The sequence below is a fragment of the Gouania willdenowi genome, chromosome 19 (genome assembly GCF_900634775.1).
Source record: "Gouania willdenowi chromosome 19, fGouWil2.1, whole genome shotgun sequence".
NCBI classification, from domain to species: Eukaryota; Metazoa; Chordata; class Actinopteri; order Blenniiformes; family Gobiesocidae; genus Gouania; species Gouania willdenowi.
In genome coordinates this window covers 17,332,569-17,359,972 of record NC_041062.1, presented here as the reverse complement: position 1 = coordinate 17,359,972, position 27,404 = coordinate 17,332,569, and the positions used below count along the sequence as shown (strand labels likewise).

The 27,404-nt window shown below is 37.3% G+C and overlaps 1 protein-coding gene across 14 annotated transcripts in view; it reads right to left on the bottom strand.

Moving 5' to 3' along the window:
* Positions 1-27,404, bottom strand: part of cacna1g (calcium channel, voltage-dependent, T type, alpha 1G subunit) — a 329,241-nt gene that overhangs the window by 89,775 nt on the left and 212,062 nt on the right. For 11 of the 14 annotated variants that reach the window (XM_028475732.1, XM_028475730.1, XM_028475738.1 and 8 more), the window contains exons 15-20: positions 26,783-26,848; positions 18,071-18,164; positions 11,999-12,177; positions 10,674-11,012; positions 10,198-10,377; positions 8,358-8,458 (exon numbers count right to left, since the gene is read on the bottom strand). In XM_028475732.1, the coding sequence (XP_028331533.1) occupies positions 8,358-8,458; positions 10,198-10,377; positions 10,674-11,012; positions 11,999-12,177; positions 18,071-18,164; positions 26,783-26,848 (959 nt within the window). The remainder of the gene's footprint in view (positions 1-8,357; positions 8,459-10,197; positions 10,378-10,673; positions 11,013-11,998; positions 12,178-18,070; positions 18,165-26,782; positions 26,849-27,404) is intronic. The other 3 variants (XM_028475744.1, XM_028475737.1, XM_028475743.1) reach the window with 1 other exon arrangement.

Sequence of the window (27,404 nt, the reverse complement as noted above, 5' to 3'; positions counted from 1 at the left end):
CTTTGCCACAACCAGGAGCATAAAGACATGAGATTACGGACCTTCCAAGCCTTCTGGTCCAACATTGGTGCCTGACCTCATAAATGCTTTACAAAACAAAAACTGCACACATTCCCACAGAAACACTCCAACATGTTATATAAAGCCTTTTAAGAAGAAAAGAGTTATAGCTGCAAAAGGGGGGAAAAGAGGTCTTGTCCTATATGTAAATCCCTTAGTTTCAACATTTTTAGGTTCCAGTTAATAGTTCCTATAACCAAACACTGCTGTTTCCCAAAATATCAAGAAATTGAAGTCTCCCTTGAGACTTTTAATAAGATATTATTTAAAAAAAATTGAAATAAATACAGTAGTATTTGTGTGTGCATTTTTATAGTGCAGTAGTTAGCCTGACCTGAACATTTTTAAACTCATAGGTTGGAAAAGATGGAATTAGTCGTTCCATACTAGTAGTTTATTCATCTAATCATGTTTAGAGCTTTGAGCTGAAAAAGAAATCTATTATACTACAGATTTGATCCAATCATTCAGCATGATTAGAATATAGTGATCATGTTGTTGCAAAGGCATTCCTAACGTGTTCAGGGAAAAAAAGTCAATGTAATAAAAACAACATGTCAGATTAAAGGGGTAACGTGTAGCTGCCTCAGCATGCTTTTTAAACTCATATTCAAACGATATGCAAAGTGCTTTCGACCTGTTTCCTGGCATTTCTTTCTTCTTTCAACTTTGTCAGTCGTCTTGTCATTTATGTCATTGAAAAAATTCCTTTTTATGCTCATTTTGCACTTGACAGGAATCTTTTATTATTCCAAAAACGTTGGCAGCAGCAGCACGGCATGGCGCGTTGACTGAAAACGTTTCAGAAGTTTGCAGGCGCGCTGGGATATAACTTCTAAGAGCAGAAGGCTTTAAAGAAGCTTAAACCTACAGAGGATGACTCCTTAATTTACCAGATCTTTTTTTTTAATGTTCAAAAAAAAAAAAAAAAAAAAAATAATTAATGTCGAAAACATCCCAGGGCAGTTTTTATATATTTGTAAAGAAAACAAGAACACATGGTCATCAACATACCCCACCAGATTGGTTGTCATTATAACTCACAACCTTTTCCTAAACGTTCTAAATCTAAGAACATAGACGTATACATAAGAAAATATTATCACATCAGAATATAAAATTACTAACTATCTTCAACAGTTTCTATGAAAAGCTGTCCCCTTTGAAGATACCGACTCGAACAGAGTCCAAAAAATGGAAAAAGAGCAATAACTCCAACAAAAAAAAAAACAACTGTGCACTCTCATTTTCGAACTCCATCATATTGATACCCTGAAGCCACACATCAAATTTGGTTATCCTATCTTAAACCGTTTCTGAGAAAAGCTGTCCCCCTTGAAGATAACTCGAACAGAGTCCAAAAAATGGAAAAAGGGCAATAACTCTGGAAAAAATAATTACGTGCTTCTCATTTTCGAACTCCATCAAGGTGTTGATACCCTGAAGCCACACACCAAATTTGGTTATAGTATCTTAAACGATAATTGTTAGTTTTTTGGTCAAAATATTGAAAGAAAACAACAGCACTTTATGTACCAACAACATAATCTTTAGATTTTTGTTTTTCATCCCTCATTTTATACAAAAAACTTGGCCACATTTAAAAACATAACGCCGATGTGTACAAGCGCTTAATAAGATCAAAATGTAGCCAGAGGATTCAATTCTGAAACATAGTGCCACCAGAAAGGATTCACACTTCTTCACTTTTTTTGTATTTTGTTTAAAACATAAAAATATACACAAATGATCCCATATTACGTTGTTTATTTCAACGCACTCTTCAGCCTCGTTTGAGATATTTTGAATTTTGGCCACAGAACTCGGAGATTGGAATTTTAAACTCGGAAAAGCACACATCTCAAACGCAAGGCCTGGATCTTCAGAGCAGAGGTTCTCAACCTTTGGGTCAGCACCCCATTTAGGGTCGCGAGAGCGAGACACTGGGAGGGGGTCGCCAGAAACTAAGATTATTCTCTGAACAATTTGAGCCCATTTTTGCATATTTTCACCCTTTTTTCTGCAACTACTCCAAACTTGCCATATTTTAACTTATTTTCATCACTTTATCTTGCCATATTTTTGCTTCTTTTAATGCATTTTTGCTACATTACTCCCATTTCCCCTTTATTTCCCCTTATAGCTGACCCTGTCTTTACATGACTGTTCTTCAATGTTCGTGTATGTGTTCAACCACCTTCAGTTACAGTGGGGGTCCCCGGTGTCTGGAACCTTTATTTTGGGGGTTGCAGGTTGAAAAGTTTGAGAACCCCTGCTTTAGAGCATCCAATTCAGCCCGCAGGAGAAAGTAAAAAAATCATTTTATAAATTACCGAAACATTCACCTGTGAGTCTCACAGGTTTACCATGCTTATATTAGAGCTTCTAAAACTTGACATTACATGTATATTGCTGAGTAAATAATTCACAATACCCCATAGAAAGTACAGACAACAATTCTGATTCTCATCAACACACATTTTCTGTTGACGAGGTTCATTCAAAGGCACCTTGCCCTTTGAATGAACAACTGTCGAATCAATACAATAAAATAAATGGTCTTTTCCCTTGATTACAACTGAAACTAATAAACTAATGCAAGGTACAGTCGTTCTTCTCCCTTGAACAGGGTCAAAGAGGACTTCTGGAGCCAATCCCAGCTGACATTAGTAAAGGCAGATTACACCACGGACAGGATGAACGTCTGTCACAGACTCTCACATTATTCAGTTTCAGAGCTGAAAAGGACGTTTTCATGCCAAGCCTCTTCAGATTGTTGACATTTTTAATTGGGGAACGCTTTGGAAATAAGGAATTTAATCCAAAGGCTTTTTCCTACTTTTGCACAGTGATGGACACTAACCACTGCTAGCTAAAGTTTGTAACGCATTAGCAGTATATTCATCATAGTCCCTTAGCGAGCAGAAACTTTACAATGGAGGCAATTAGGAAGTGGTTATTAGTCATGATGATCATAATATAGAACAGTGGTTCTCAAACAGTTTTGGCTCTAGAACTCCCTTTCTCTGACTGTTTATCCCCCGTTCTATAGATCATAATAATGGAATGAATGAGTGATAACACACATTTTAAAGAATCTCAATTTGTAAATGAGTGGAATGAATCCGTGTATCATTCGTCCATTTGTTTTTCATTATGTAACAAAAACATGAAAAACGATTAAAAAAAACCCTTTTATTTGATAATTGTTGTCAAACAGAAAACAAACACCTTTATTAGTTTTCTCCATTACCGATTTGCCAAACTACGTGACCCGGAAGTGAAGCGTTACACATTCCGTGATATCTTTAGCTCTGCAACACTTAGGAGTCTCTAAATCCTCTGAAATGTCCGTGAGGAGGTTCTGTGCCCAACACCAGCTAAAGCGAAAAGGACACGTTTCGGATGCACAGTTGGAAGCAGCGATCTTGTCATGCCGAACTGCCGTTAGCATAGCCGTTAGCGTTGGGTCACGTATTTTGGCGTTTTCCGTTTTTTCATTTTGGTTTTGGAAACAAATATCAAATAATGAGTTTTTTTTTTGTTTTTCTTGTTTTTGTTACATAATGAAAAACGAATGAACGACTGATACATGGATTGGAATGAAACAGTATTTATTGCCTCCTGAATAGATTTATTTCTATAGTTTTTATCGTTTAAGTCAGGGGTCTGCAACCTTTACTCTCAAAGGAGCCATTTTGCCTCATCTCACCTAGATTAAAGTCCTTCCGTCGCAAAAAAAAAAAATAATAATAATTGTAGGTTTAGTTATCTTGCCAGGGTTTTAAAACTGTAGAGGTTTTAAGAGATGAAGTCAGGAGGTGGCTGAGTTAATGCATAATACGATTTGTTTTTAGTTTGACAAATGGTTAAATTGTGATTTTATATGGTGTCAATGTCATTTATTATTAATACCCTCTGTTAGAAATAACAATTCATTAGTTTAATATGTTTTAATAACTATAGAGTGCCATTGCAAAAGAGTCAAAGAGCCACATGAGGCTCCAGAGCCGCAGGTTACAGACCCCTGGTCTATGCCATGGTCATCTCCCCCTCCTTATGTGGGACCAAGACTGACTTTTTGTATTTCCAGTTCATGTTCGAATCAAGTTAATTTCTATCTTCATTTTGTATGGTTTTTGTGTATTTTGTTGTTGTTTGTCTGTTATTTTTATTATTCAGTATATTTTTCTTTTATTTAGTGTGCTTTAGTTCCCGTTTTTCTCGTAGAATTTAAATAATAATTTATGATTTAAATGATTCTATCTCAGTGTGTGTGTCTTTGGTTTCTTATGTCATTTTGTTTGTTTCTCTGTTATTTTTGTGTATTTTGTAGTCATCTTTTCTGTTTTTCTCTCATTTAGTGTGTCTTTGTTGTCGTTTTGTGTGTTGCTGGTAATAATAAGTATTTTTCTCTCCTGGTGCATGTATGTTGTTGGTAATTGTCTGTTCTTTTTATTATAAAGTATATTTTTCTCATATTTTGTGAGTTGCTGGTATAATATTTAGTATGATGATTCTTTTTAACTAAAAATAAACAATAAAACCCCATATATTTATATAGAACATTAGATTAATGGAAAAAAAATATATCCACTCCAAATGTATAAATTGTAGTGTTTAAAACCATCATATAACATCTCAACTGCATAACCATGTGCTTGCAAATTACTTTTACATCTGTTTTTTTTTTTTTTTTCCTTTGCGATGACAGACACTGACATTCGACTCCTAAATTCTCACAAAAGTTTCCTATTAGGTGATGGCATATCTGAATACATTAGTAATTGTGAAGGCCACTTATTGAAGAAGGATGAGAAAAGCCTCTTGGACACGACGTTGAACAAGTTTGAGGTGAATAGGCTATATTTCTCAAGCCCCGACCCATCAGCTGTACTGTAACTACTGTACCAGAGTTCCTCATATGTAAAGGATTTACCGTCAAAGAATAAAAAAAAAAAACACTGTTTAAGACTGACAATAGGCTTCTGTTCACTCAGCATGTCCAGGCGCTTGGACGCTGCATCAGTATCTTTTACCCACAGCAGAGACAGGCCCAGATGAGGTTTTTTTTTTTTGGGGGGGGGGTGGGGGGGTTAGTCACGTGGCTGAGATAACATGCAGCACTCAGCGGGAGGAGTTCTCATCCTTCCTCCTTGCACTGTTCCAGGGTTTCTGCAGCGTCAGCAAAACACGTTAAGACTTTTTATTGCAATTTGGAATTAAATTTAAGACTAACTTTACAGTAAACATAATTAGAGGGGGAAAAAAGGCCACATTAATTATTAGGGTAGGGTAACCAGATTTTTTAAACTCAAAACCGGTGTCACGGACTGAGTTTACCTCGATTATGAGCATATATGCGCGTGTATGCGCACTACTGTGTTAAATGAATTTTCGCTGAAAAAATGATAATTCAGTTTTGTTTATTTTTTTTTTCAAAGTGAACGGACACGTGTTTTATTAGTTTATTGGATTAGGTTAGGGTCAGGGTTGCATGTGCGTGCATGTGCATATATGCTCATAATTGATCTCAGTATGAGGTAAACTCAGTCCGTGACACCGGGACAGTAATTGAACCAAAGATGAAACAATTTGCATATGTTTTATTTGTAATGAAGAAAGGTCACGTAAATGATGTTTATTTTATCTTCCTTTTGGATGAACAGTATAATTGCAACATTTTAAGTTAACATCAGGGGCGTTGGACTGGGGGGGCCCAAGGCAGGGTCGGGAGGATCCACAGAAGTCTGTTTTATATATATATGTATGAAAATGCATTTTAAACATTTTTAGATTATTTATATTGGAATGAAAAGGGCCGTGTGTTAAAATAAGCTAGTTGCTAAGCACAGTTTTGCACTAAAAACAATTATTCATGCTGCGTCAGGACTTATTACCACCCCCCTTTAAAACAGTGCAAACGGTACGACCCACATGTGCTTCTGCTGCTGCTGTGGATGTAACAAGGAGAGGAGATAGACAGATACACAGCAGCATCATGTTTTTCCTCAAGAAAGGAAAACCAGGTCAAAAACGCAAAGAAAGAAAGAAAGAAAAAAGAGGGAGAGAAGGTGAAATGAGGGCAATCTGTTGCTTACTCAATTCTTCAGAGGTGAGCTTTTTTTAGGCAATATATTATTTTGTTTGAAATGAACTACGTGTACTCTTGTGCATTTAAATGGAACACTCGTTTTGCTTAGCAAATCTTAATTGGAAATGAAATTATTAATTAAGACTAGGGATGTAACGATTCACTCAACTCCCGATACGATTCGATTCACGATACTGAGTTCACGATACGATTCTCTCACGATCTACTTTACAAAATGGGACTATAGACAATTTTTTTTTTTGGGAAAAAAAACTAGAAAATACTGTACTATTTTCCTTTTATTTTTCATTGTCAAAAGATTTCCTTGATAAACTATTCAAAACAATGCAATTTAACTAAAAATAAATCTTGAATGAAATAAATAAAGGAATAATACAAATGAAAATGAAGCCTATTAATTTAAATTCTGGTTCTATAATAAACAATGCAAAACTGCATAATAGTTCTTTTTCTTTTAAAAGTGCAACTGAAAATGTATTTTGTGCCTTAACAATTGGACTTTAAAAAAAAACAAAAAAAAAACGTATTTGCACTGATTTACGTCATATTTGTTTGGACCAGCAGAGGGCGCTGGTAACACAGTGGTCGGTTGGCATGCAGATATCTTGCAGTGAAGAAGAGAAGATATGCTAGCAGACAGAGCTAATAGAAAAACGTGACTTTTACAGATATTCAGGTAATATTACAGATATTCTTTCGGTGCTAAAGGGGTAATGAATCATTTATTAACATATTTAAGAGTAGAAGGCGGCCAGAAAGAAAGTAGCAGCAGAATCCGCCCGCCGCCTACACTTCTGGTTAAAAAAAGTACTGCGATTCCATTTTCAGAAAATCAATATCAACCGTGATACCTATGAATCGATTTTTAACTGCCTTACGATTAATCGTTACATCCCTACTGAAGACTCATTTTTGCTGCCACCAAGTCTTAAGTAGGTGACCAGAGTGTCCCCTATAATTCTAATTATTCTAACTTTACCATTTATTAACCTTTGTACATGTTTGCTTTGTGTGTGTGTTAGTTATTCCCCCTCCCCCCACAAAGAAAAATAAATAAATTGTAGCAAAAAGGGTCAGAATCCCATCTGGGGTCACCTGGAATTAAAATGGGGTCACCTATAATGCCTAGTAATTGTAAAAAAAAAAAAAAAACAGAGGTAAAAATTGTATTTTGGGAACTTCTGGGTTAATGTGAAGAAAAAAGAAAGGTATACTATACTAATATAGTTTACATAACTTACAGTAAGGTCCCAACAAGATGGTTTGTACCCAAGGCCCAAAATGTGGTGCTACTCCCCTGGTTAACATAAAGTTGTTGTGAATAATCAAAAATAATCAATAATCTTTTTTTGGCATGTTGAAGGAGAGAAAGCGAACGGGTAATATTGTCAATGCCATCGACCAATCAGCATCGAGTTGCAAAAGCGTGGAAGACTTTTTACTTGGTTTAAATATATATGTGTGTATATATATTACATTTTTTCCAGTGTCTAGTGCAGATATGCAACTGGCGGCCCCTAAAATAAACAAAAAGAACCAGACTGAAACAATCAATATCGGTCCAAAAACACACAAGATGACTACAAAATTAGCCATAAATCTATAAAACAACAACAAAAATACAAAAAATAAAAACCATTAAGAAAAATCTTCCAGGCCATATTTTTTTAATTTACATTTCCCCATGTTGTTGAAAAGTGCTACAAGTTGTTTCGTAGTCGGTTCCACTGTCGTGATTGCACAATGTTGCAGTAAATTATATATTACAATTTAATTTGAAATGTGAGCCTAATTACAATCATAAAATCATACTGACAGTATGTGTTCAAATGTAAGATATTTTTGAAACAATGATTAAGGCTCGATTTTCAGATTCATGAATTTAATGACTTTTAAGGATCCGCAGGAACCCTGTGTTCACTTCGAGTGAACGTGAGGTAGAAAAGATTTGATACAGTCGAGATGCTACTCTAAAGTGAAAAAAAAAAACCACTTTGCCATTACAGTCAGCAAAAGTAAAGTTCCGCTGCTTGTCAAGAATTATCTTTTACCTACATGGCAGAAAACCCCGTGCAACCATTTTTGTTAAAGTGCAGCAGGTTATATCTCAGAGCTACCAAACAAAATATTGAGCGATAAAGGGTGAGAGCAGAAAGCTGGTCAGGTTAGTATTGAATCTTACCTGGAGTCTGCAGGGAAGAGGTAGAGTGACCATGTGTCTCTCTGTCGACACCATTCAGGCTGTTTCTTCTCCAGCCAGTGGAAAAGTCTGGCAAACCGACCCTGAAAACAGTAAAACGAAGATTAAAGTCATCAAACACACACACACACACACGCCTATGTTTTTGGTTTCTATCATTAACTCCAAAGGATGCATGCTGTTTGCTCTTTTAACATGGGGTGCATCTATTAAATAGAATACCAGATGTGAAAGTAACAGAATACCAATACTCACGTTTCTTTATTTGAGTTGCTTTTTTGGGTGCTTGTATCTTTTTTTAGTATATTTCTAAACCAGTAATTTTACTTGTACTTAACTCATTGACTGCCAAAGACGTCTAAAGACGTCAATTGTGTTTTTCGGCTGGGGTTGCTAGGAGACAGTGTGACTAAGGTCTCCCGTCACTATCAAGCTTGTACCATGATGTAGCGACCAACTGGTGACATGTAGGTGGCAGCAGTGCACCATTAAATAAGAGATGACCCGTGATGTGCAGAGCTCAGAGGGAGAGGAAAGGAGTTTACGAGGCAGAAAATGGCACTACGAGAGTTGATGCTGAAGTTCTAAGCAGCTCACAGCAGCTCACTCTCAACCAGAGCATGTGTGGAACCTAAGTGAACTATTGAGAGTGTCGCAATGGTGAGAGAAAAAGATAAGAAAAAGGGGCAAGCGGTGACACTCGGCATGTCCGGGAGGAGGAGGAAGTTGCGTGTGTGGAGAATGACGGGGGAGAGACTTGGAGGAACATCCAAAATACAGTAAGAAATCCATTCAACTCTGACCCAGATAGCAGAATATTAATAATGTTGTCATCAAAAGCCCAGTCTCAGTGTTGTTTTTGTAGTTCTATAGAAGGAAACCAATGTTGAGGTGTCCCTAAAGCAAAAAAAAAAAATTGCTTCAAAGTCACTAATAGATTTTTTCAGAAAAAGCCATTTTTCTCAGCTTTTTGTCAAACTGGCGATTTGTGTGAAACTTGCCTCTATTTTTACTGCTGATTACGGAAGAACGAAACAAGCTAGAAACACAATTATTTTTTCTGATGAAAGAAGAAAGTCTAATCTTTCAGAATCTGAATTTCAGATTCTTCATATAGTGCAAAATATTCTGTGAGTCTTGAAAAATCAGTAAAAATCTTTTAAAACGCCTGGCAATATGGGGTTGGCTGCTGTGAAAATGGCTGGCAGTGAATGCGTTAAGTAGGTTTTAAAATAAGTAATTCATTACATTTCTACACCTAACTGTTAATAAGTAAGTCATTTTTTTGTTTTTAAATTATCAACAGACAGATGAAATAACCAGACAACAATCAAATGCATCACATCATAGCCGACCAATCAGATTAAACATAGTGTAATGCGCCAAAACAGCATTGAATGGAGGTAATTTTCTTAGTTTTAGAGTTCATAAAAATATCTATACATAGAGCGTGATTTTATTTTATTTTTTTTAAATGTGGAATTGAATTCATTGGTGTTACTTTACTTAAATATTAATTGTACATTTTGACAAACCTTTTTTTTATACAGATGCCTTTGTGCAAAATAAGTTAAGTTCCATTCGGGCAAAATTTGGTCTCTTCCTTTTTAAGGTTATACATGAGATGTTTACTGTATACAAGGAAACTGTGGCAACGATTCATTGTTATTGTTAATGGTTTATAAATGTTTTATGAAGCATCTAGTACCATTATTTGGATGTTATTATAAAAGTATATAAATAAAAAAGTATTAATTATATATCTAAAACATGTTTTAAAAGCATGAGTGAGAAAAACTGATTGAAGTTGACCAACACTGACCAAGAGCACTTCCTCTTCTGCGTTTTCATCTTCAGTGTTGTCCTCCAGTGAGACGTGTGTCGGGCCCAGTGCTGATGGAGATCCCTTTCCGTTGCAGTCACTGTGCTCGGGGGAACGTAGCTGGCTGAGTGACGGCGGCCTGGAGCTGTGCATGCTAGCTGAGCGGTACAAGTAGGGCACCTACGGAAGGGATAAGTCAACAATGTAAAAAAAATTACGATCCCAAAAAATTGGGATTCCCAACTGTTTCTTTCACTTATTTACAAAAAAAAGCTCTTTAAAATGTGTGTTATCACTCGTTCATTCCATCATTATGCTCTATAGTTGTTTTGAAAAAGTCAGACAAAGGGGGTACTTAGATTCAGAAATAAGAGAAAGGGGGTACTTAAGTCAAAAAAGTTTGAGAACCACTGTTCTACACTATACACATTGTTATATACTGTATGCTCATGAAGAAATAAGCAGAGTATTTTTACCTGCAGTAGTGCATCAGGAGGCAAATCCATTGAGCTCCGAGTTTCAACAGATTCCATCCTCCTGTGTCGAGTCCCACTTTGTGATTGTGAGATTCCGTCAGTTCTTGCCAGGGAAGCATCGTCGTCCTCTATCGGACCATTTCCCTCTTCTCCACCAACCTCCCCATCATCTGAGCTAGTCCCGCCTTCTCCAGACAGGAGCGACCGCCGCTCCCCAGACTGGTGCCTTGGGCGTTTGTGGGACGGAACCCGACCCAAGCTGTTCCTGCTCGATCTACGGCTGGTCCAGCCGCTACCAGAACTCCACGGGGCATAGGAGGAACAACTCCGGGCACTGGTCTGGTGTTCAAGAGTGGCAAGCATGACACACAACTTCAAAGCAAGGGCAATACAAAAAAACAAGATAAAGGAAAGTCTGCTGTTTTACTCACAAACATTGTAAATACATAGTGGCATTGGCCACGATTACATGGGAGCTTTAATTCCTCTTTAAAGTGGAATAAACGTTAATTCCTCTTTAACCTGACCTTGTAAACACATAATTCCTAATGCTAATTTAATTTTGAATTCAAGTTAATTCCGAAATAGGTGGCTGGTTTATTCCGTTTTTAATTCCGAATTAGATCATTCTTTTTTGTAAACACTTCACTTGCCGAATTCCGCTTTCAATTCATTCTTGTCATTCTGCGCTTGTGCGACTTGCGGCGATGGCGCACCGGTGACGACATAATCCAAGGTGGCGGCGGCCTGGACTCTAGCCGAGACTATTTAATAAGAACCTTAAAAGACATGGATATCATGAAAAGAGTGGATGACGGAGGGATAAACAAGTAAATGCGTCCACGTACTGCATTCACAGGCTGTAATATCACTAAGTTATCATTTTACCTGTTGTTAGAGCTACTATATTTACCAGGGAGCAACTATTTATTCCTGGTGACTGTTTTCCAGAGTTTTACTGGGCTTTTTACTGGTGATTAGTTCCTATCTCTCTTCCGCTCCGTGGTCCAAACTGAAACTGTGTGTTATTGTCGAGCTGCTGCTTCAAAACTACAATCAAAATTAAAGTGAAAACAGTTCTCGTGTGTGGTGTTCTGTGTTATAGCTCACAATAAAAGGTTTGTTGTTTGTTTTTCCTGATAGACATGATACGTCACGTTCTCCCCATGTCCAATCAGAACCTTCCCAACCCCCAGACCTAAAGCGGAATTAACTAAAGCCGAACAAACCGGTTTTCCATGTAAACCTCTATTGGGAATTACCATTTCCATGTAAACACGAAGCAGAACACTGTAACTGGGATGGGAACGGTAACAAACACTAACCGGAGACTTGTCATAGTAGGCTGGGTCTATGGAGACATTGCTGCTTCTTCGAGATTCCAGGCCCAGGATGGGCTCACCTCCCACGGGTAGCTTTGGCACAGGCATTGGAGTGGCAGCGGTGTGGGTGATCAGTGGGGGAGTAAGGCTGGTCTTCAAGTCCACGTGACCATTTACAGGCACTACAGGCAAAACAGAGAGATTAGGTAAGATGTTTCTGCAATAGACGTAATTCGCTAGTGCCTACTGCAGCTACTAAGTTATGGTCCAATAAAAGTGTATAGTGATTTATCTACTGCATGGCGTGAACTTCCAAAGAAGTTTTTTCTCCCCACTGTCGTTAAATGCTTGTTCATGTGGATTTTGTTTGGTTTTTCCTTATTATTGTGAATTTTTATATTTTGATAGCGCTATGAGATGACCTCTGTTTTAATCTGCACTATAAAAATAAAGATTGATTGATTGATTGATAAGACATGCAAAATACTTAATGCAAAACATTAAGTAGTCATTAGATAATAAATGTACTTTTTATTTATTTATTTTTATTTTGTTGTTGTATTTTTGTATTTAATTTAATTACATTTCTATTTTTATTGAATCATATTTTATTATTTATTTATAAATATTTTCATTATTTATTTATTTTTATTAAAAAAAAAAAAAAAAAAGATATTAAAGTAACTTAAACATTTAACTTCACTTCACAAAAAAAACAAAAAACAAAACAACAAAAAAATTTTGTGCAGCATCAGAACTTAAATCTTAACTTTTTGAGATATGTTCTTCAGGCTTAACCAACATCTTTTATATTTCAGCTAAGGTAAAGCCTAAAATTTTAATTCAAATCAACTGTGTTTTTCTGTGAAAGTGTATTGACCAAAACATATTTACAGTCAAAAGTCTCACCAGTGCCATTGAGGATTGGAAAACGGTCAAGTTTAAAAGATGATGTACAAGACAAATAGAAAATTGGGAATTGATTTAAAAAACACCTGATAGATGATGAAATAATAAGAGTAAGGATGGGTATTAGTACTGTACGCTCTGTATAATGTAATGTTAAAAATGGATGTCCCACACATAAATATTTCAGTGAGGCAATAATCTTAAGGGATGCGTAGTAGAGAATATTAGGTTTGGCAGAAACACAAATACATGACATATGGCTGTCTATGCAACTTTAATAATGCTAATCCTCCCATCTTTCCATCTTAACCCAGGGCTCAGAAAATGTACAGTATACTGACTGTTCCAGCTAAGTAAGCAGTTTTATGCTGTACATCTGAAAGAAGCTGTAGGGGACATGATACAGTGCATATGGGAGTTGTAGCCCATACACTAGTTGTTCTACACAAGTGATAATTAGAGGGGATGGAAACTGGCATGCTAGTTATTATGGATGAGCTTTCTGTACTGGTTTGATGTTGCACGAGGAGACGGCAAGACACACGCTTACTGAATATGGGCTTTAACCAAGGAATAAGAGGAGGGTAGGAGAAGTGGAGACCACAGTTGAAACACAAGTGGGAATATATTCCCTTTGGAATCCGTGTATCATTCGTTCATTCGTTTTTCATTATGTAACAAAAACATGAAAAACGAAAAAAAAAAATTTGTTTCCAAAACCAAAATGAAAAAAACGGAAAACGCCTTGTTTTTCAAATTCAAGCTCTTTTGCTTTGGTACGGAAAACGAACAGCTTTATTCGCTTTCTCCATTACGATTTGCCAAAGTACGTGACCCGGAAGTGCACTCTCATCCAACGCTTACGGCTATGTAATGGAAGTTCGGCATGACAAGATTCCAACTGTGCATCCGAAACGTGTCCTTTTCGCTTTAGCTGGTGTTGGGCACAGAACCTCCTCATTTCGGAGGATTTAGAGACTCCTAAGTGTTGCAGAGCTAACGATATCACGGAATGTGTAGCGCTTCACTTCGGGGTCACGTACTTTGGCAAATCGGTAATGGAGAAAACGAATGAAGGTGTTTGTTTTCCGTTTGCTGTATTGAAGCAAAAGAGCTTGAATTTGAAAAACAAGGCGTTTTCTGTTTTTTCATTTTGGTTTTGGAAACAAATATCAAATAATGAGGGTTTTTTTTTTCATTTTTCATGTTTTTGTTACATAATGAAAAATGAATGAACGAATGATACGCGGATTCCAAACGGCATTTTGAGGCGTTACACAAACTACAAACGCCTTTTAGAAAATAAGTGCTGTGTAACTACCAAGGAAGGAAAGAGCGGGAGATCGACCAGGCGGATTGGGCGACTTCTGCATTAATGCAAATACTTAACCGCTTTGTTGTGATAAAAACAAAACTCAAGTTTACCTGTCCATCTATGTCCCAATCCTCACTTACGGTTTCATGATTACGAAAAACTTGAGTTCTGTTTTAGAAAAGGAACCTTCACTATTGAGCTGTGAATAGATCATGTAACTTTGTTTCTGTAAGAATTTCGCTTTGTTTTTTATCTGAAAAACACTGCAATTGTATCACTGGTGTCTTATAAACCCATGTGGGTGTTGGCACTTTTTGTACATGACACGTAAATAACAATATTAGTATCTCTTTACTTGAACTTTTATACATAAGGCTGACATTACACCGTCATTATTATGACATGGCATCTGTCATTAGCATGAATAAGGTGTCATCAAGGTTGTCATTGTGTCTTTCAATCAATCAATCTTTATTTAAAAAAAAAAAGTGCTTTTCATACATAGAAAATGCAGCTCAAAGTGCTTTTACATAGTTAAAAATACACTTACCCAGTACAAACCCATCCACCACACACAGACACACAAGTTAAAATAAGGACAATAGCACATGGCTGGCTAAAGAAGATCTAGGTAAGGAGATATCACAAGGAGCCGTCTGCACCAGGAGCAGGACACAAACCGTGGGTCTTTCCTAACCTTAACCTTAACAATAACCCCTCTAGATCCCTCCACCAAACCCAAAAAATGCCAACATAGCTCCAAAGGTGTCATAATTTAGCGAACAACACTTAATGACAGCCTTCATGGCACCTTATTCATGCTAATGATGATGACAGCGTAATGTCAGCCTTATGTATACAACTTTAAGTAAAGTGTTACCAAAATATATATATATATATATATATCCATATCTGGTCATTCGCTTTGGGTAATCACTGAAATAATAACATTGCACGCACAAGCAGCTGAAAAGTGTCACTGCTGGGTGGCTGGATCAGTCTTAAAGATGTCGTTAAAAGCTTGAACATTTGGAGAGCCAGTAGAGGTGGTTCCAAAAATGTCAAGGATCCCTCCAGGACACCTTTTTCTGGAGGCGTACTGGACATGTCCAGCTAGGAGGACACTCAGGGGCCAACCTGGGACACACTGGTGGGGATATGTTTCTCAGCTGGCCTGGTAACACATTGGGATGCTCCCAGAGCAGCTGGTGGAACTGGCTTGGGAGATAACTGCTTGTGCTCATCCACTGATGCTTTGATACAAGGCTAGATGGATCAATGGATTCATGGCTCTGGGAGTGAATCGGAGGAATTGTAACATTTCTTTATCCTTGATTGTCCATTTTTGGCCCTATTGTGTGAAGTTCAGCTTCAGTTTTTCTCTTTATAGCTGATACAAATGCTACCCCGTGGAGTCTTCATTATCTGATGCTCAACCATAGTAAAATACAACATGTCGATCAGAGGTGGCGTCTGCAAATCATCGAAACCAGTTATCAAGTGTGTTACTAATGACTTTCCATCTTCTCTAACTAGTCATTCTCCTTCTCCTTGACCCCTGTCAAGGCATTTCACCCCATCTCCTGTATATTTTCAATTTTTTGGATCATTCTCTTTAAATCAGACACATGGTTGCTGGTGAAAATCCCAACCAAGCAGGAGTTTTAGCATTCAGCACATGTTAGAATGAACAAGCAGAAGAAGAGTCCTTTGTGAGGCAGGTTATAAACAAGAGGGAGCATGGCCGTCTTCAAACAAATGCCTTGCCTCTTCAAATCAAATCTGCTGAAAAAAGGCACAAGCTTTTCCATCTCTTTGCGCCGGCTGTATGTAATCTACCGTCTGCAATCAGCAGAGATCCTCTCTTAGTAAATACCAAATCATCATTTAGGATGCAAATTAGCTTAGAAGTAGCCTGACTGTGTTACTGAGGCAGGATCCGCTGAAGCAGTAAAACTTTAAGAAAGCGTTGAAGCTCCCTTAAATTCATCATAGCGATTCATGTCATGAGATACTTAATTATTAATTAACAACAAAGAAAAAACACAAATATTGCATCAATATGATTTTCAACCGTGGAATGCTATGTCATTGTTTTGATGAGTGGCCTGTGCATGCCATAGTCTTAAAACCTTATAACGCATATTTGATATTTGAGTTTTGGATCTCTCCACATGATCAGTGCGATGTTTTTTTTTTTTTCTTTTTGAAAACCCAATGTACAGTAGTCCCTTATTTATCACTGGGGTTATGTTCTAAAAACAACCCGCAATAGGCGAAATCCGCAAAGTAGTCAGCTTACCCTGAATGCTGAACGAATTCAGGGTCTTTGTTGACGATGATGTCACGTCAACACGAACACCGGTCTGTTCACCCATTCAATCATGGAGTAGTAGCTGTGTGTGACCACCTGGTGCTGTATGACACGCCCTTTATAACTTTTCCCGGACGAAGAAGAATTTGGAGTGGAGGAGAATCAGTGAGAAGGTGGTAGTAGCAGGTAAAAGTTTTCGCTGTAGCACTGAGCTAGGATAGCATTGGCCGCTAATCACACCGGCTTTCTTCACTGGCGGTTTATGTTCATGAGAGGAGAAAAAGGAGCGCAGCTCCTCGCTTCAGGAGGCAGTGAAACTCACCGAGTTGGATGTGTCGCTGGTGGGTGAATGCAGCATTAGCCAATCAGGACGCAGAACACAATGCGTGTTCATACGCTGTAAAAAATGCATCCAAAATTGCACTGTAAAAAAAATCCGCGAAACACCGAGGCCGCGAAAGGTGAACCGCTATATAGCGAGGGACTACTGCATATGATTATATACATGCAATGCAAGGATATTCCACCATACGGCAGTAATTAGTTCAGCAGAGGCCTTTCCTACGGTGGCTGGGAAGTGTCAGGTGAATGCATTTACAGAAACGAACACAAATGCAAACAGGTCACAACACGAATGCAAACCGGCCACAACGGAAGTGTTTCCGACGGACCGGTATTACAGTCGGACGGGTATTATGATATGATAGCCTGATAAGAAAAATATAAGAGTATCCTAATCAACTTTCACTTAGTTTGATATGCGTTTCGATGTCTTCTTCTTGTTCTTCTGTGTTCTGGTGGGTTAAAAACATCCGCCAGAAACGTGTTCGTCTGTAATACCGGTCCGTCGGAAACACTCCCGTTGTGGCCACTTCCCAGCCACCGGGTTTCCGCAACGGATGTGTTACAGACGGACACGTTTCGCGTTAAAATGACACCCCCAACAATGACGGGTTAATTGGTTTTTGAAATGTCAAGCCTTAAATGGACGTAATCCCACAAATCTGCAGGCTCTTTTGGAGATTTGCCAGGCTGCTCCTTAAAATTTGAATGCTATGCTAATGCTAATGCTATTTAATGTTTATGCTAGTGAATGTTAATGCTAATGTTAATGCTAATCTTAGTGCTAGGTTAATGCTAGGATAATGCTAGGCTAATGCTAGGCTAATGCTAGGATAATGCTAGGCTAATGCTAGGCTACTCGCAGTGATGCGAGCCAGCACCTGCATCCTCACTTGCATTTTCTTCAGGAAATACAAATATTTATTATGTTTTTGTTGGTAAAAAAAAACTATATTTATATCAAGACCGATATTGATATTTGATTTTTTTTTTTCATTTTTCATATGGACCAATAAAGGCTCCAGTTTCAAAACATTGTAATTTTCTGTCATTTATTCAATGATTCAGGTTTCACAGAGTTAAATGGTTTTACTCCATGTGTATACAGTATGTTCCTTGCCTCTCTCACATGCATGAGATGAACTGGCCCTGTTCCTTGGTGATTGCATGACATTTCTAGATGGACGTTTCTTACCTGCAGATACCGACAAGTCCTTCTTGCTGCCGTTAACATCCTCCATACTCCGTGCAACGGAATCAACCTCAGAGCCTGATTTAGAAGCGTCACCCTTAACATGCACAAATAACCAAAAAGTTGCATTAGTACCAGGATAATATCTCATTCCATAATTGACCTTAAAACAAAGCACGTCAGCTGGAGTTGCCTCTAAACACAGATCCATTCTTAGCTTCAGCTACACTCAGGATTGATTTGTTTCCGATGTGAGCATGAATCTGTAACTAGAGGCAACCCATCCCTTTGGAAGTAACTAAGGTAAGGTTGTGTTTCCTGAATCTAACAGAAAAAGAGAGAGAGAAAAAAAAAAAAAAAACAAATGTAATGTGTTGCCATGCAAAGAGAAACAAAAGAAGCCATTCTTGATCTAAGATTCTCATGCTAAGCATATGCTACATATTCAATTAATTCATATTTTTAATTGCAGAAAAGCTTAGTCCATGTACCCTTTGTTTTTTGGTTATTCCGTTTTAAAACTAAACAAAACAACAAATAAACGTGTGGTTATTTTGTTTTACTGACCTAAAACCAAAACAGAAATACAGCATTTTTTTTGTTTTCAAATTAGAATATTTTTGTGAGATATTTGGATATTTAAAGGTAAATTAAAGCGACAGCGTAAGCACGTCTCAATCTATCAGAGCAAACCGGATGGTCCAAATAGTATCAAAATAAACTGGCGACTAGCTATCGACTCTGAGGCTGGTGTGAGGAACAATAGATGTTCGAACTTCTACGATTAAACACTTTTGCAAAAACAATTACAGCTTTTTTGAGGGTTGTAAAAATATTCATTTTGCACGTTATAATACCGCTAGCCACTAACGGCAGCCGTCAACACAGATGAAAGATGATCACAAGAAATGAGGAGCACCAGAAGATTCATTACACCACCTCTGGTTCCTTTAATCACATACCGTATCGTGTGTGTGATTTTCATAACACGCATTTTTTATGCAGGTAAAGAAACAGCCTGTTCTCAGCAGAGCTCATTTGAGCAACTTTTAGACAACTGAAATGTAGTACCACGGATTGGGGGTTTGGGGCAATGTATATCAAATACAGTGTTGTTGGACCGTTGACAGCTGTGTAAAATTGATGAAATTTGGTATAATATTTCACTTTTAAGTCAGTCAAACAAAATAACCATACCATTTGTTATTGTGATTTGGTTTTCAAATGGAATAACCAAAAAAAATAAAGAACCAAGGGTATATAGATTAAGCTTGAGTGCTTTTTTTCCACTTTCAAAATGTTCAAACTCGCACACAAAGAGTAAATTAAGGCATTTTGATTTCATTTGGTAGTGTGTAAATGACTTATCTGCTTTGAAAGGATGTCAGGAAAGTACAATGCTTCATGCTTTTGTTTTGCTTTCCATCAACTCTCCAGACAGCCGTGTCAAAATGTGACACTATTTCACATTTTCCACTTGTCCTCAAAACACTTCACAGACATTTCACAGGCTCCTAATCACTCCACTGATCAGTTTTTTTTTTTTTTTCTTTTCGCTAATGCACTTAGCTGCTGCTTGTTTTTTTGTGCATTGAGCCCCGGCCTGCAGACACCATTAATGTGTGCAACAGTGCTATACAGTAGGTGGAGGTTGGATTAGTAGAATACCAGTTACAGTGAATCATACATCACTGATAGCAAAGTGGGCTAACAGTGGGCCGAAAAGTTAACACCACTGCTTTTGAGCCCCTGATGGATTACCCCCGACCTAGTCGAGCGTGGAGAAATGATCAAAGGAAAGTGGTTGCTAATGAACTAAGCACACCAATCAACTCAAGAGCTACTCCGGGGCTTTTTCTGTTATCACCCATCAGTTTTCTGTCTCCGCATATTTATGAGGGTGTGATATTTTATTTTTTAAATATGGAAAGTCTGAAGAAATAATGAACCTTTTCCTTTTTCTACCCGATCATCAACAACTGCTTTCATCATTGACATTGACATCAAAGTCATTGAACTGACAAAGGAGTAATTTCACTCCAAGCAGCCTCCAGATGCATGTTGCAAATGTTGTAGTAATAATGGAAAGCAGATTAGAGTTTATGGGGACGATAGCACTTATAACATTAAAGAAAAAAATACATACAAAGGGATCAAAGAGATCAGATGTGAATGTAAGGCAGTGGTTTCCATTTTTTTTTTTTTTGTCTCGAACATTGGTTCCCTAAAGCTTAATCTACAAATTCTAAACAATAAGCGTAATTTATATTGCAAATTTTGTGATTACTTTAATACTGAGTTAATATGGTCTCCTATGTAAAATGCAGCTAATTGTTCTCTCCTATTGTCAGAAATGTGATAAAATGGCCTCTACGGCATCAAATAATCCTGTTTCAATAAAATACAAGACTATATAATAATTTATTGGGGAATAGTACTGTTAGTTTGTGGTGAATTTGTACAAAAATAGCCTAAAAAAGAGCTTGGAACATTTCCTAATTAATTGTTAAATTGTTTCCGAGTACCCCCTGCAACGTGAACATGTACCCCTCGGGGTATGCGTACCCCTGTTTGGGAACCGCTGATGTAAGGTATATTTTGTACTTTAGCCCTGTTTCTTTAACTAAATTGGAACTACCTCAAAAGATCAACCTAGCCTACCCTCTATCCATTCCAAATCCCCTGATATTGGGAGTCTGGCCACTCACCATCAGATAGCTAATGAAGTGATTCCAGCCAAAGCTAGAGAAGCATCATCAAGCAGCCACAGAGGGATTATTATCCTGTGTGCTTATCTTAATCTGTTTTGTCTTTGTGTAGTTTTGTTCTGACTGTTCATAGCAACATTATTTACAATTACTGTGTATGACCACTTTCTAAGGTATAGGCTACTATGCAGAGGTGAAAGTAATGGATTATTCACATTTTTATGGGTACTTGTACTTTTTTGAGTATATTTCTGAATCAGTAATTGTACTTGTACCTATGTTAATGTTAAAAGAAGTAAAGTGATTAGTTACATTTCACCAACCGTTAATGGGTAAATTATTATATATTTTTTCTTTTAAAATGATCAAAGGATATTGTGAAACTACAAAAATGTAATGACCAGTCAACGATAAAATGCATCACATCATAGCCGACCAATCAGATTAAACGTAAAACATCAGTTTTAGAGTTCATAGATGTAAATCTTTTTATTTTGAATTAAATTAATTGGTGTTGTTTTATTTTGACAAAACCTTTATTTTATACAGATGCCTTTGTGGAAAATATATGAAGTTACTATTGTGCAAGATTTGGTCTCTTCCTTTTTAAATGTATACATGAGGTGTTTATTGTATGCAAGGGAACCATGGCAACAATTTATTACCAAAAATAAACATTGGGGGTGAAAGTAACTAGTAACTTTTACTTTGAGTACTATTTATTTGAGCAATTTTTACTTGTACTCGAGTGTTTTATGTATGACTTACTTGTGTACAATTTCAATCAAGTAACAGTACTTCTACTTGAGTCGGATATTTCGGTACTCTTTTACACCTCTGCTACTATACCTTACATCACACTACATAACATTATTTCAATTTTTTAAAAACCTAACATAAGGATGTTTTTATTTTCTATTTGGTTGTACTCCATATTCCCAAAAAAATGTGTGGAACAAACAGTTGGTTTAGTGGTCTAGTGCTATCTCATAAAGAATTGATTCGATAAAGAGTATTAACATTTAATACTTTCTAAACAAGAGGGAAACGCTGGCATCGAGGGAAATCCCCGGTTTTGAAATAGTTGTTTGGATAGCTTGTTTACACGCCGCCACCCCAATTTGGAGACGGTGGCCAGGAGCAGGAGATTGGCCAGACGAGGCCTACCGCTGATAGCCAGACGGTAATAGACACGAGCAGCACACAGGGGAGATCTCAATTACAGCGCTCGAAATAGGGTGCAAATGGGGGACGGAGGAAGGGTGTTGATAAGAGGAAATAACATAATTGAGTGTGTGTGTGTGTGCGTGAGTGTGTGTGTGTGTGTGTGTGTGTCAGCGACAGAGACTCATGAGGCCACAATTACATTTTCTTGCCCTCGCCTCTAAGCTAGCACCAAGTGTCATAATGGCAATTCTAAAACCAAAGAACACCCTAGTGTAGCAACATTCTGGCTTAATAGTAGGACCGGGCAGTATACCAGTTCATACCGAATACCAGTATATACTGTATTTTCGTTATGATGTGAATTTTTAATATACCGCCGTACCGGTGTATTTGATTACGCAACTTTCGGAACGCTACGCCGCGTTTCAGAGTGGATCCTTTTCAACGTTGCACTTCTAAACAGGAAGGTAAACAGTAGCGCTCTGGTGTTAGTTGTGGCGTAAATCATGCGTGTAAATGGTTAAGAAAGACACAATTAAAAGCTCTGAAGCTGCATGTGAGCATGTGCCTACGTGCGCACGCCTCTGCTACAGGAAAACAACACTCACGGACACTGAGGTATGGTTAGCTTAGCATGTCGGCAGTAATACACAAAAAAAGAGAGCAAAGGATCGCAATTTATAATTCCTATAATGCGTAAATAAGTCCCGGTGGAGCTGCAAAGAAAACGCTACCTTATTCACCATAAGAAGCCACCACACAACTGAGTATGCAGCATTTAAAGCTAGAAATCAAGCTAATGCTAAAGCTAAGCTAGCGTGGCAAAGAGCCATTGGGCTGCTGTTGCAAACTTGTATTACTACTAGTGTGGAATTATTCTACATACTATAATCTTTATCCTCTATCCTTTATTGATCCCTTATCATTATATTTATCACTATTATTATTATTATTATTATTATTATTATTATTATTATTATTGCTGCTAGCTTGTGTTTATGTTTTATTGTTCCGCGCACCGACTACCAAGTGAAATTCCATGTGCTGTTTTTTTTTTTTTTTTTTAAACTGTGCTTGACAAAATAAACCATTCTGATTCTCAACCAGTAGAAAATGCTGTGAACACCTGAATATGCATGAAAACAAAAAAAACTAAATTTTTCATCATACCGCCCAGCCCTACTTAATAGGGATTTATTTCAGTTTGTGTGTAGAGCTAATGGCCCTCATTTATCATAGAACCGATTGTACGTTCAGATCTGAGAGTACGACATGCATTCCACCAAATTCACGCAAACTTAGGCATTCATCCATTGTGACGTGAGCGTACGCTACGATCAGATCTCACGTCAGGTCTGAGCTCGTGTACGCTAATCGAGTGTGTGGATTTCCAGTGCGGAACAGCCAAATCTGACTGAGACTGAAAATAAAGTATTAAACTAACCTCAACTGTCATTTAGGCATAAGCAGACACATTCAGAACAGATTATTAAAACTAATTAAACTAAATAAAATGAAGTTCCAAAAAGCCCACTTTTATTACTTTATTACTGATACCACTTTTTTGGTTTTCCTTACACGGAATGCCGTATAACCCCACAGGGGAACTCTGCTAACGTCTGAGGAGGAGCAGTTCAATGGTGCACACACAGGAGTGCAGCACTGATTCTGCTCTGTATTGGCCCGAGGGAATACTGCTGTAAATCATTCATGCTTTAAAAATGTAAAAAATATATCTTAAACTTAATCAGTAAAATAATAAAGTATTGGTGAAATTGGATAAAGGCATAATAAACACAGACAAAAACAACATTTATTCATTTTAAGGCTGGTATAAATGTTATTTTTCCATGTGCCTCTCCAGGATCTCTGCTGTTAAGTTGTACGCAGCACGCACAGGGGGGCAGACTTCAACGACGAGCGCCTCTTTGTCCGACAGGGACAAATACGCAGCAAAACGCTTCAAACACAGGAATGTTGCAAAACTATATACATTTAAGTCCAGTTTTTACACTGTCAAAAAGCACATCTTTGTTTTGCTCCACCTCAGATGTGAGGATTTCCTTTCTTTTCTCGCCAGCGTTTAGTTGGTCTCAGTGGGTGGGGCTTCCGAACCAAGACAATTTAAGGGCATAACATAAAATTCAGCCGCCGCATTTATCAACACCTAATCATTTTTATGCTGGGATTGGTCAGTTTCGAATGTTTCATAAATCACACGTTGGTCCTGTCGTACAACCACTTATACACTTAAATTTGCACCCGTTTTCACGCAAGGTTGATAAATGAGGGCCAATGTGTGTTTATTAACTATTCTTTATTGGCAGGAAAATAGTCATAATAAAAAAAAAATAATATATATATATATATATATATATACAAATCAATGGCAATGCTGGGGCTAGCAAACGTACATACTAAATTTTCTTGCACAGTATTGGTGAATAATTTCCAAGCTAAGTGACGATCGGTAATTTATCTGTTTTTATACAGGATTGTTTGTGAAGCAAAATGGTTAATGATTATGCTAAACTTGTTTTGCTAATGTCCATAAGCATAAGTAGTTCTAGGCTTTAAAGATGCTCTTCAAAATACCAAACTAATGAAGATATTACAGTAGAATTAGAGGCTTAATAATGTTGATAATCAGCACACTGTTGTTTTGGAGCTCCCTAAAGCCTGCTGTATTTAATTGAACTGAAAGTGAACATTTTTACTACCTTTGTAGTTCCACACTGTGTGTGAGTTCAACTCATGGACAGTTAAAGTAGACATAATCGTTAAATTGTTTAACGTTTTTGCCTCGATGAATCTGTCGTGATCATTTTGCAGAGATTTTATAATCCCATTCAAACTAATTGGTGTTTTTCCTCGATGGCTTTTTATGCTGACCTATTATTTACATTTTTACACACACACAGAGACTCCACTGAGGGCCAAGGCTGACTCCAAGGGGGACAGTTTTATCTCAGGCAGAATTAAAGGGCTGAGCACAGTTCTGTAACATCCCGTGTGACAAAATTATTTACGTTTCAAAGGTTTTTTTTTTTTTTTAAATACCCTACATCCTATGATGTTTTTTTTTTTTTTTTTTTTTTGTTTATCTTTCAGCAGCATCAGTGGATGGATTTGAGGAGACCACATTAAATCTGGTATAGAGTCCCAGCTTCAAAGATAAAAAAAAAATAAAAATAAAAAATACACATAGCTTGACTTTTTTATAGAGGCATAATGCAGGACTTTCAGTCAAGGCTAAATATCATATTTCAGCCAGATAGAAGTTCTTTAACTCACTTTTTCACCATTTTTTTTTTTTGTTTTTTTTTTAACAATGTAAGAGCTTGGTTTGTACTTTCAGCATTTAAATTGGGAAAACTAAACTTTTGAATGACATTAAAAACATAATAATAACCTATATTTGTTATGACCCTGGTTTGTGGGCTGTCGACCGAATGACAAGAGTGCATTTTAAGCTTTTCCAAAGTATTTATCTGTTTTAACCTAAATTCTAAAATCTAATTGTTTTTAGCTCTGAAGATGATAAGTCGCTATAAAAAAAATATGTTTTACTTTATTAGAGTATTCTTAAGATCTTATGGAAATTAGTTGAGATTGGAATTTATTCAGTTTTTGATATCTTTAATATATATATATATAAATTTTTCTGATTCTTGAAGCATAAGAGCATGAATTGTGACTGATTAAAGGCTAACTCTACTATTAATGTTTAAAACATCATCTAAATTCAATAAAAAAAAAACACACACACATTGATTCAAAAGGTAAAAATAACACTTAACAATAACCCAGACGTGATGTATTGCTTACTTTAACTTGATTTTCTATTTGTTTTTGGAAAACTTTTCTCCACATTTTCTTTAAGAAAGTTTACATTTATTACTACTGCTATTGTTGCAATTTTTGTTGTGCATCAGAGGAGCTACAGCCTGCAGTTAGCCTCTATTATTTACGTTACATAAAGAATATGCTGGTGCTTTGCTCTGCGTGCCAGAGAGGAAAAGTTCAATCAAAGATGTGTGTGACGGCAGATCTAATGCAAAGTTGTGTAGTCACTACCAGAAACTGTATTATGTGGTAAAAACCGCGTTTTGAGATGGTAAACTTAAGGAATTAAGTGCAAATTATTTGACATAAGCCTCAAAAGATATATTTATGTTTTCAAAAGAAAACAAAATGTTTTTATAAGGTAATAGAAAGTGAAATAGTGTCTATTTTAACAAACGGAGCAGATTATTCTTTACGATTACTAGTATGTATCAAGTTACTCTGTCCTAAATCTTAGAAGTAAGCTCAGAAGTTGCTCAAAAAACAAACAAATGACATTGGGTATCATTTGGAGAAAAGATGGATTTATACCACTGCTTGCCTTCCAGATCTTTGCTAAAAGTACTTTTTCTCTCTGATCCCACTTCTAAGCCCACTGTTTTCCTTTGCCGATGTTGATGTTTTACATGTACTCATAACTCATTCCAGACACATTCGGGGTTTGGATTTGCTCCACTCTAATGGATTGGATTGGCAGCAACAAAAAGCCTGATATCACTGTGCTTTGCATCCTGCATGACTCATTGCCACAGGATTAAATAATAAAACAAGTTAATTTGTACCAATATGGGAGAAATAAATGGATTCAAAGTGTGTAGAAAATTTTAAGCATATTCTTTTAGCATGAAAAAAACAGCGTCAACATGTGTGCTGTTGAAGTTTCAATGGTGGCTGTTGAGAGATCTATGACTGGGTAGAGGTGGGATGAAGGATGGGGGGGGCAGAGGTGTTTTAAACAGAGGAAGGATAGGCAGAGCTGCAATGCTGTACATACCCCTGACTCTACAGGCAGCTGAATTAGGCTCAGATGGGCATGCAAGTCCTCCCGCTTGGTTACTTCCTATTAGAGGAAGTGATGAGTGCAGCCGGACAGGGGAGGGATGCGCAGGTGGAAAAAGGAGGCACGGGAGGAGAAAGGTGGAACCGACGACAGTAGGCAGGAGCAAGAAAGGAGAGAGTTAAAGGAGATTCAGCCTGTTGAAACATACGACTTTTTAAAGGTCCATCCCCCCCCACCCCATCCCCATGCAACACAAACATGTTCAAAGCAACTGTCCTGGACCACAGTGTGCAGTCACATGCTGCACATGTGCAGAAGGCATACAGTTGTCAGGGCAGTATAGAAGTAGAAGTGCAGCACAGCCATGTTTTACCCTCCCGTTGGAAGTTTTTTTTTTTTTTTTTTTTTTTTCCCCCCAGAAAGCAGATGTAAAAAATGAGTTTGGCATTTATAATTCATGACAGTGCAGTGGAGCTGTGCATTGTTCAGGACATGGGTGCATCACTCTGCATTTAACTTATACATTGGTAGCACTTTACCTGAAGTTTTATACACAAGGCTGACATTCTGCTGACACTATCTGTCATCAGCATGAATAAGGTGTCATGCTTAAGCC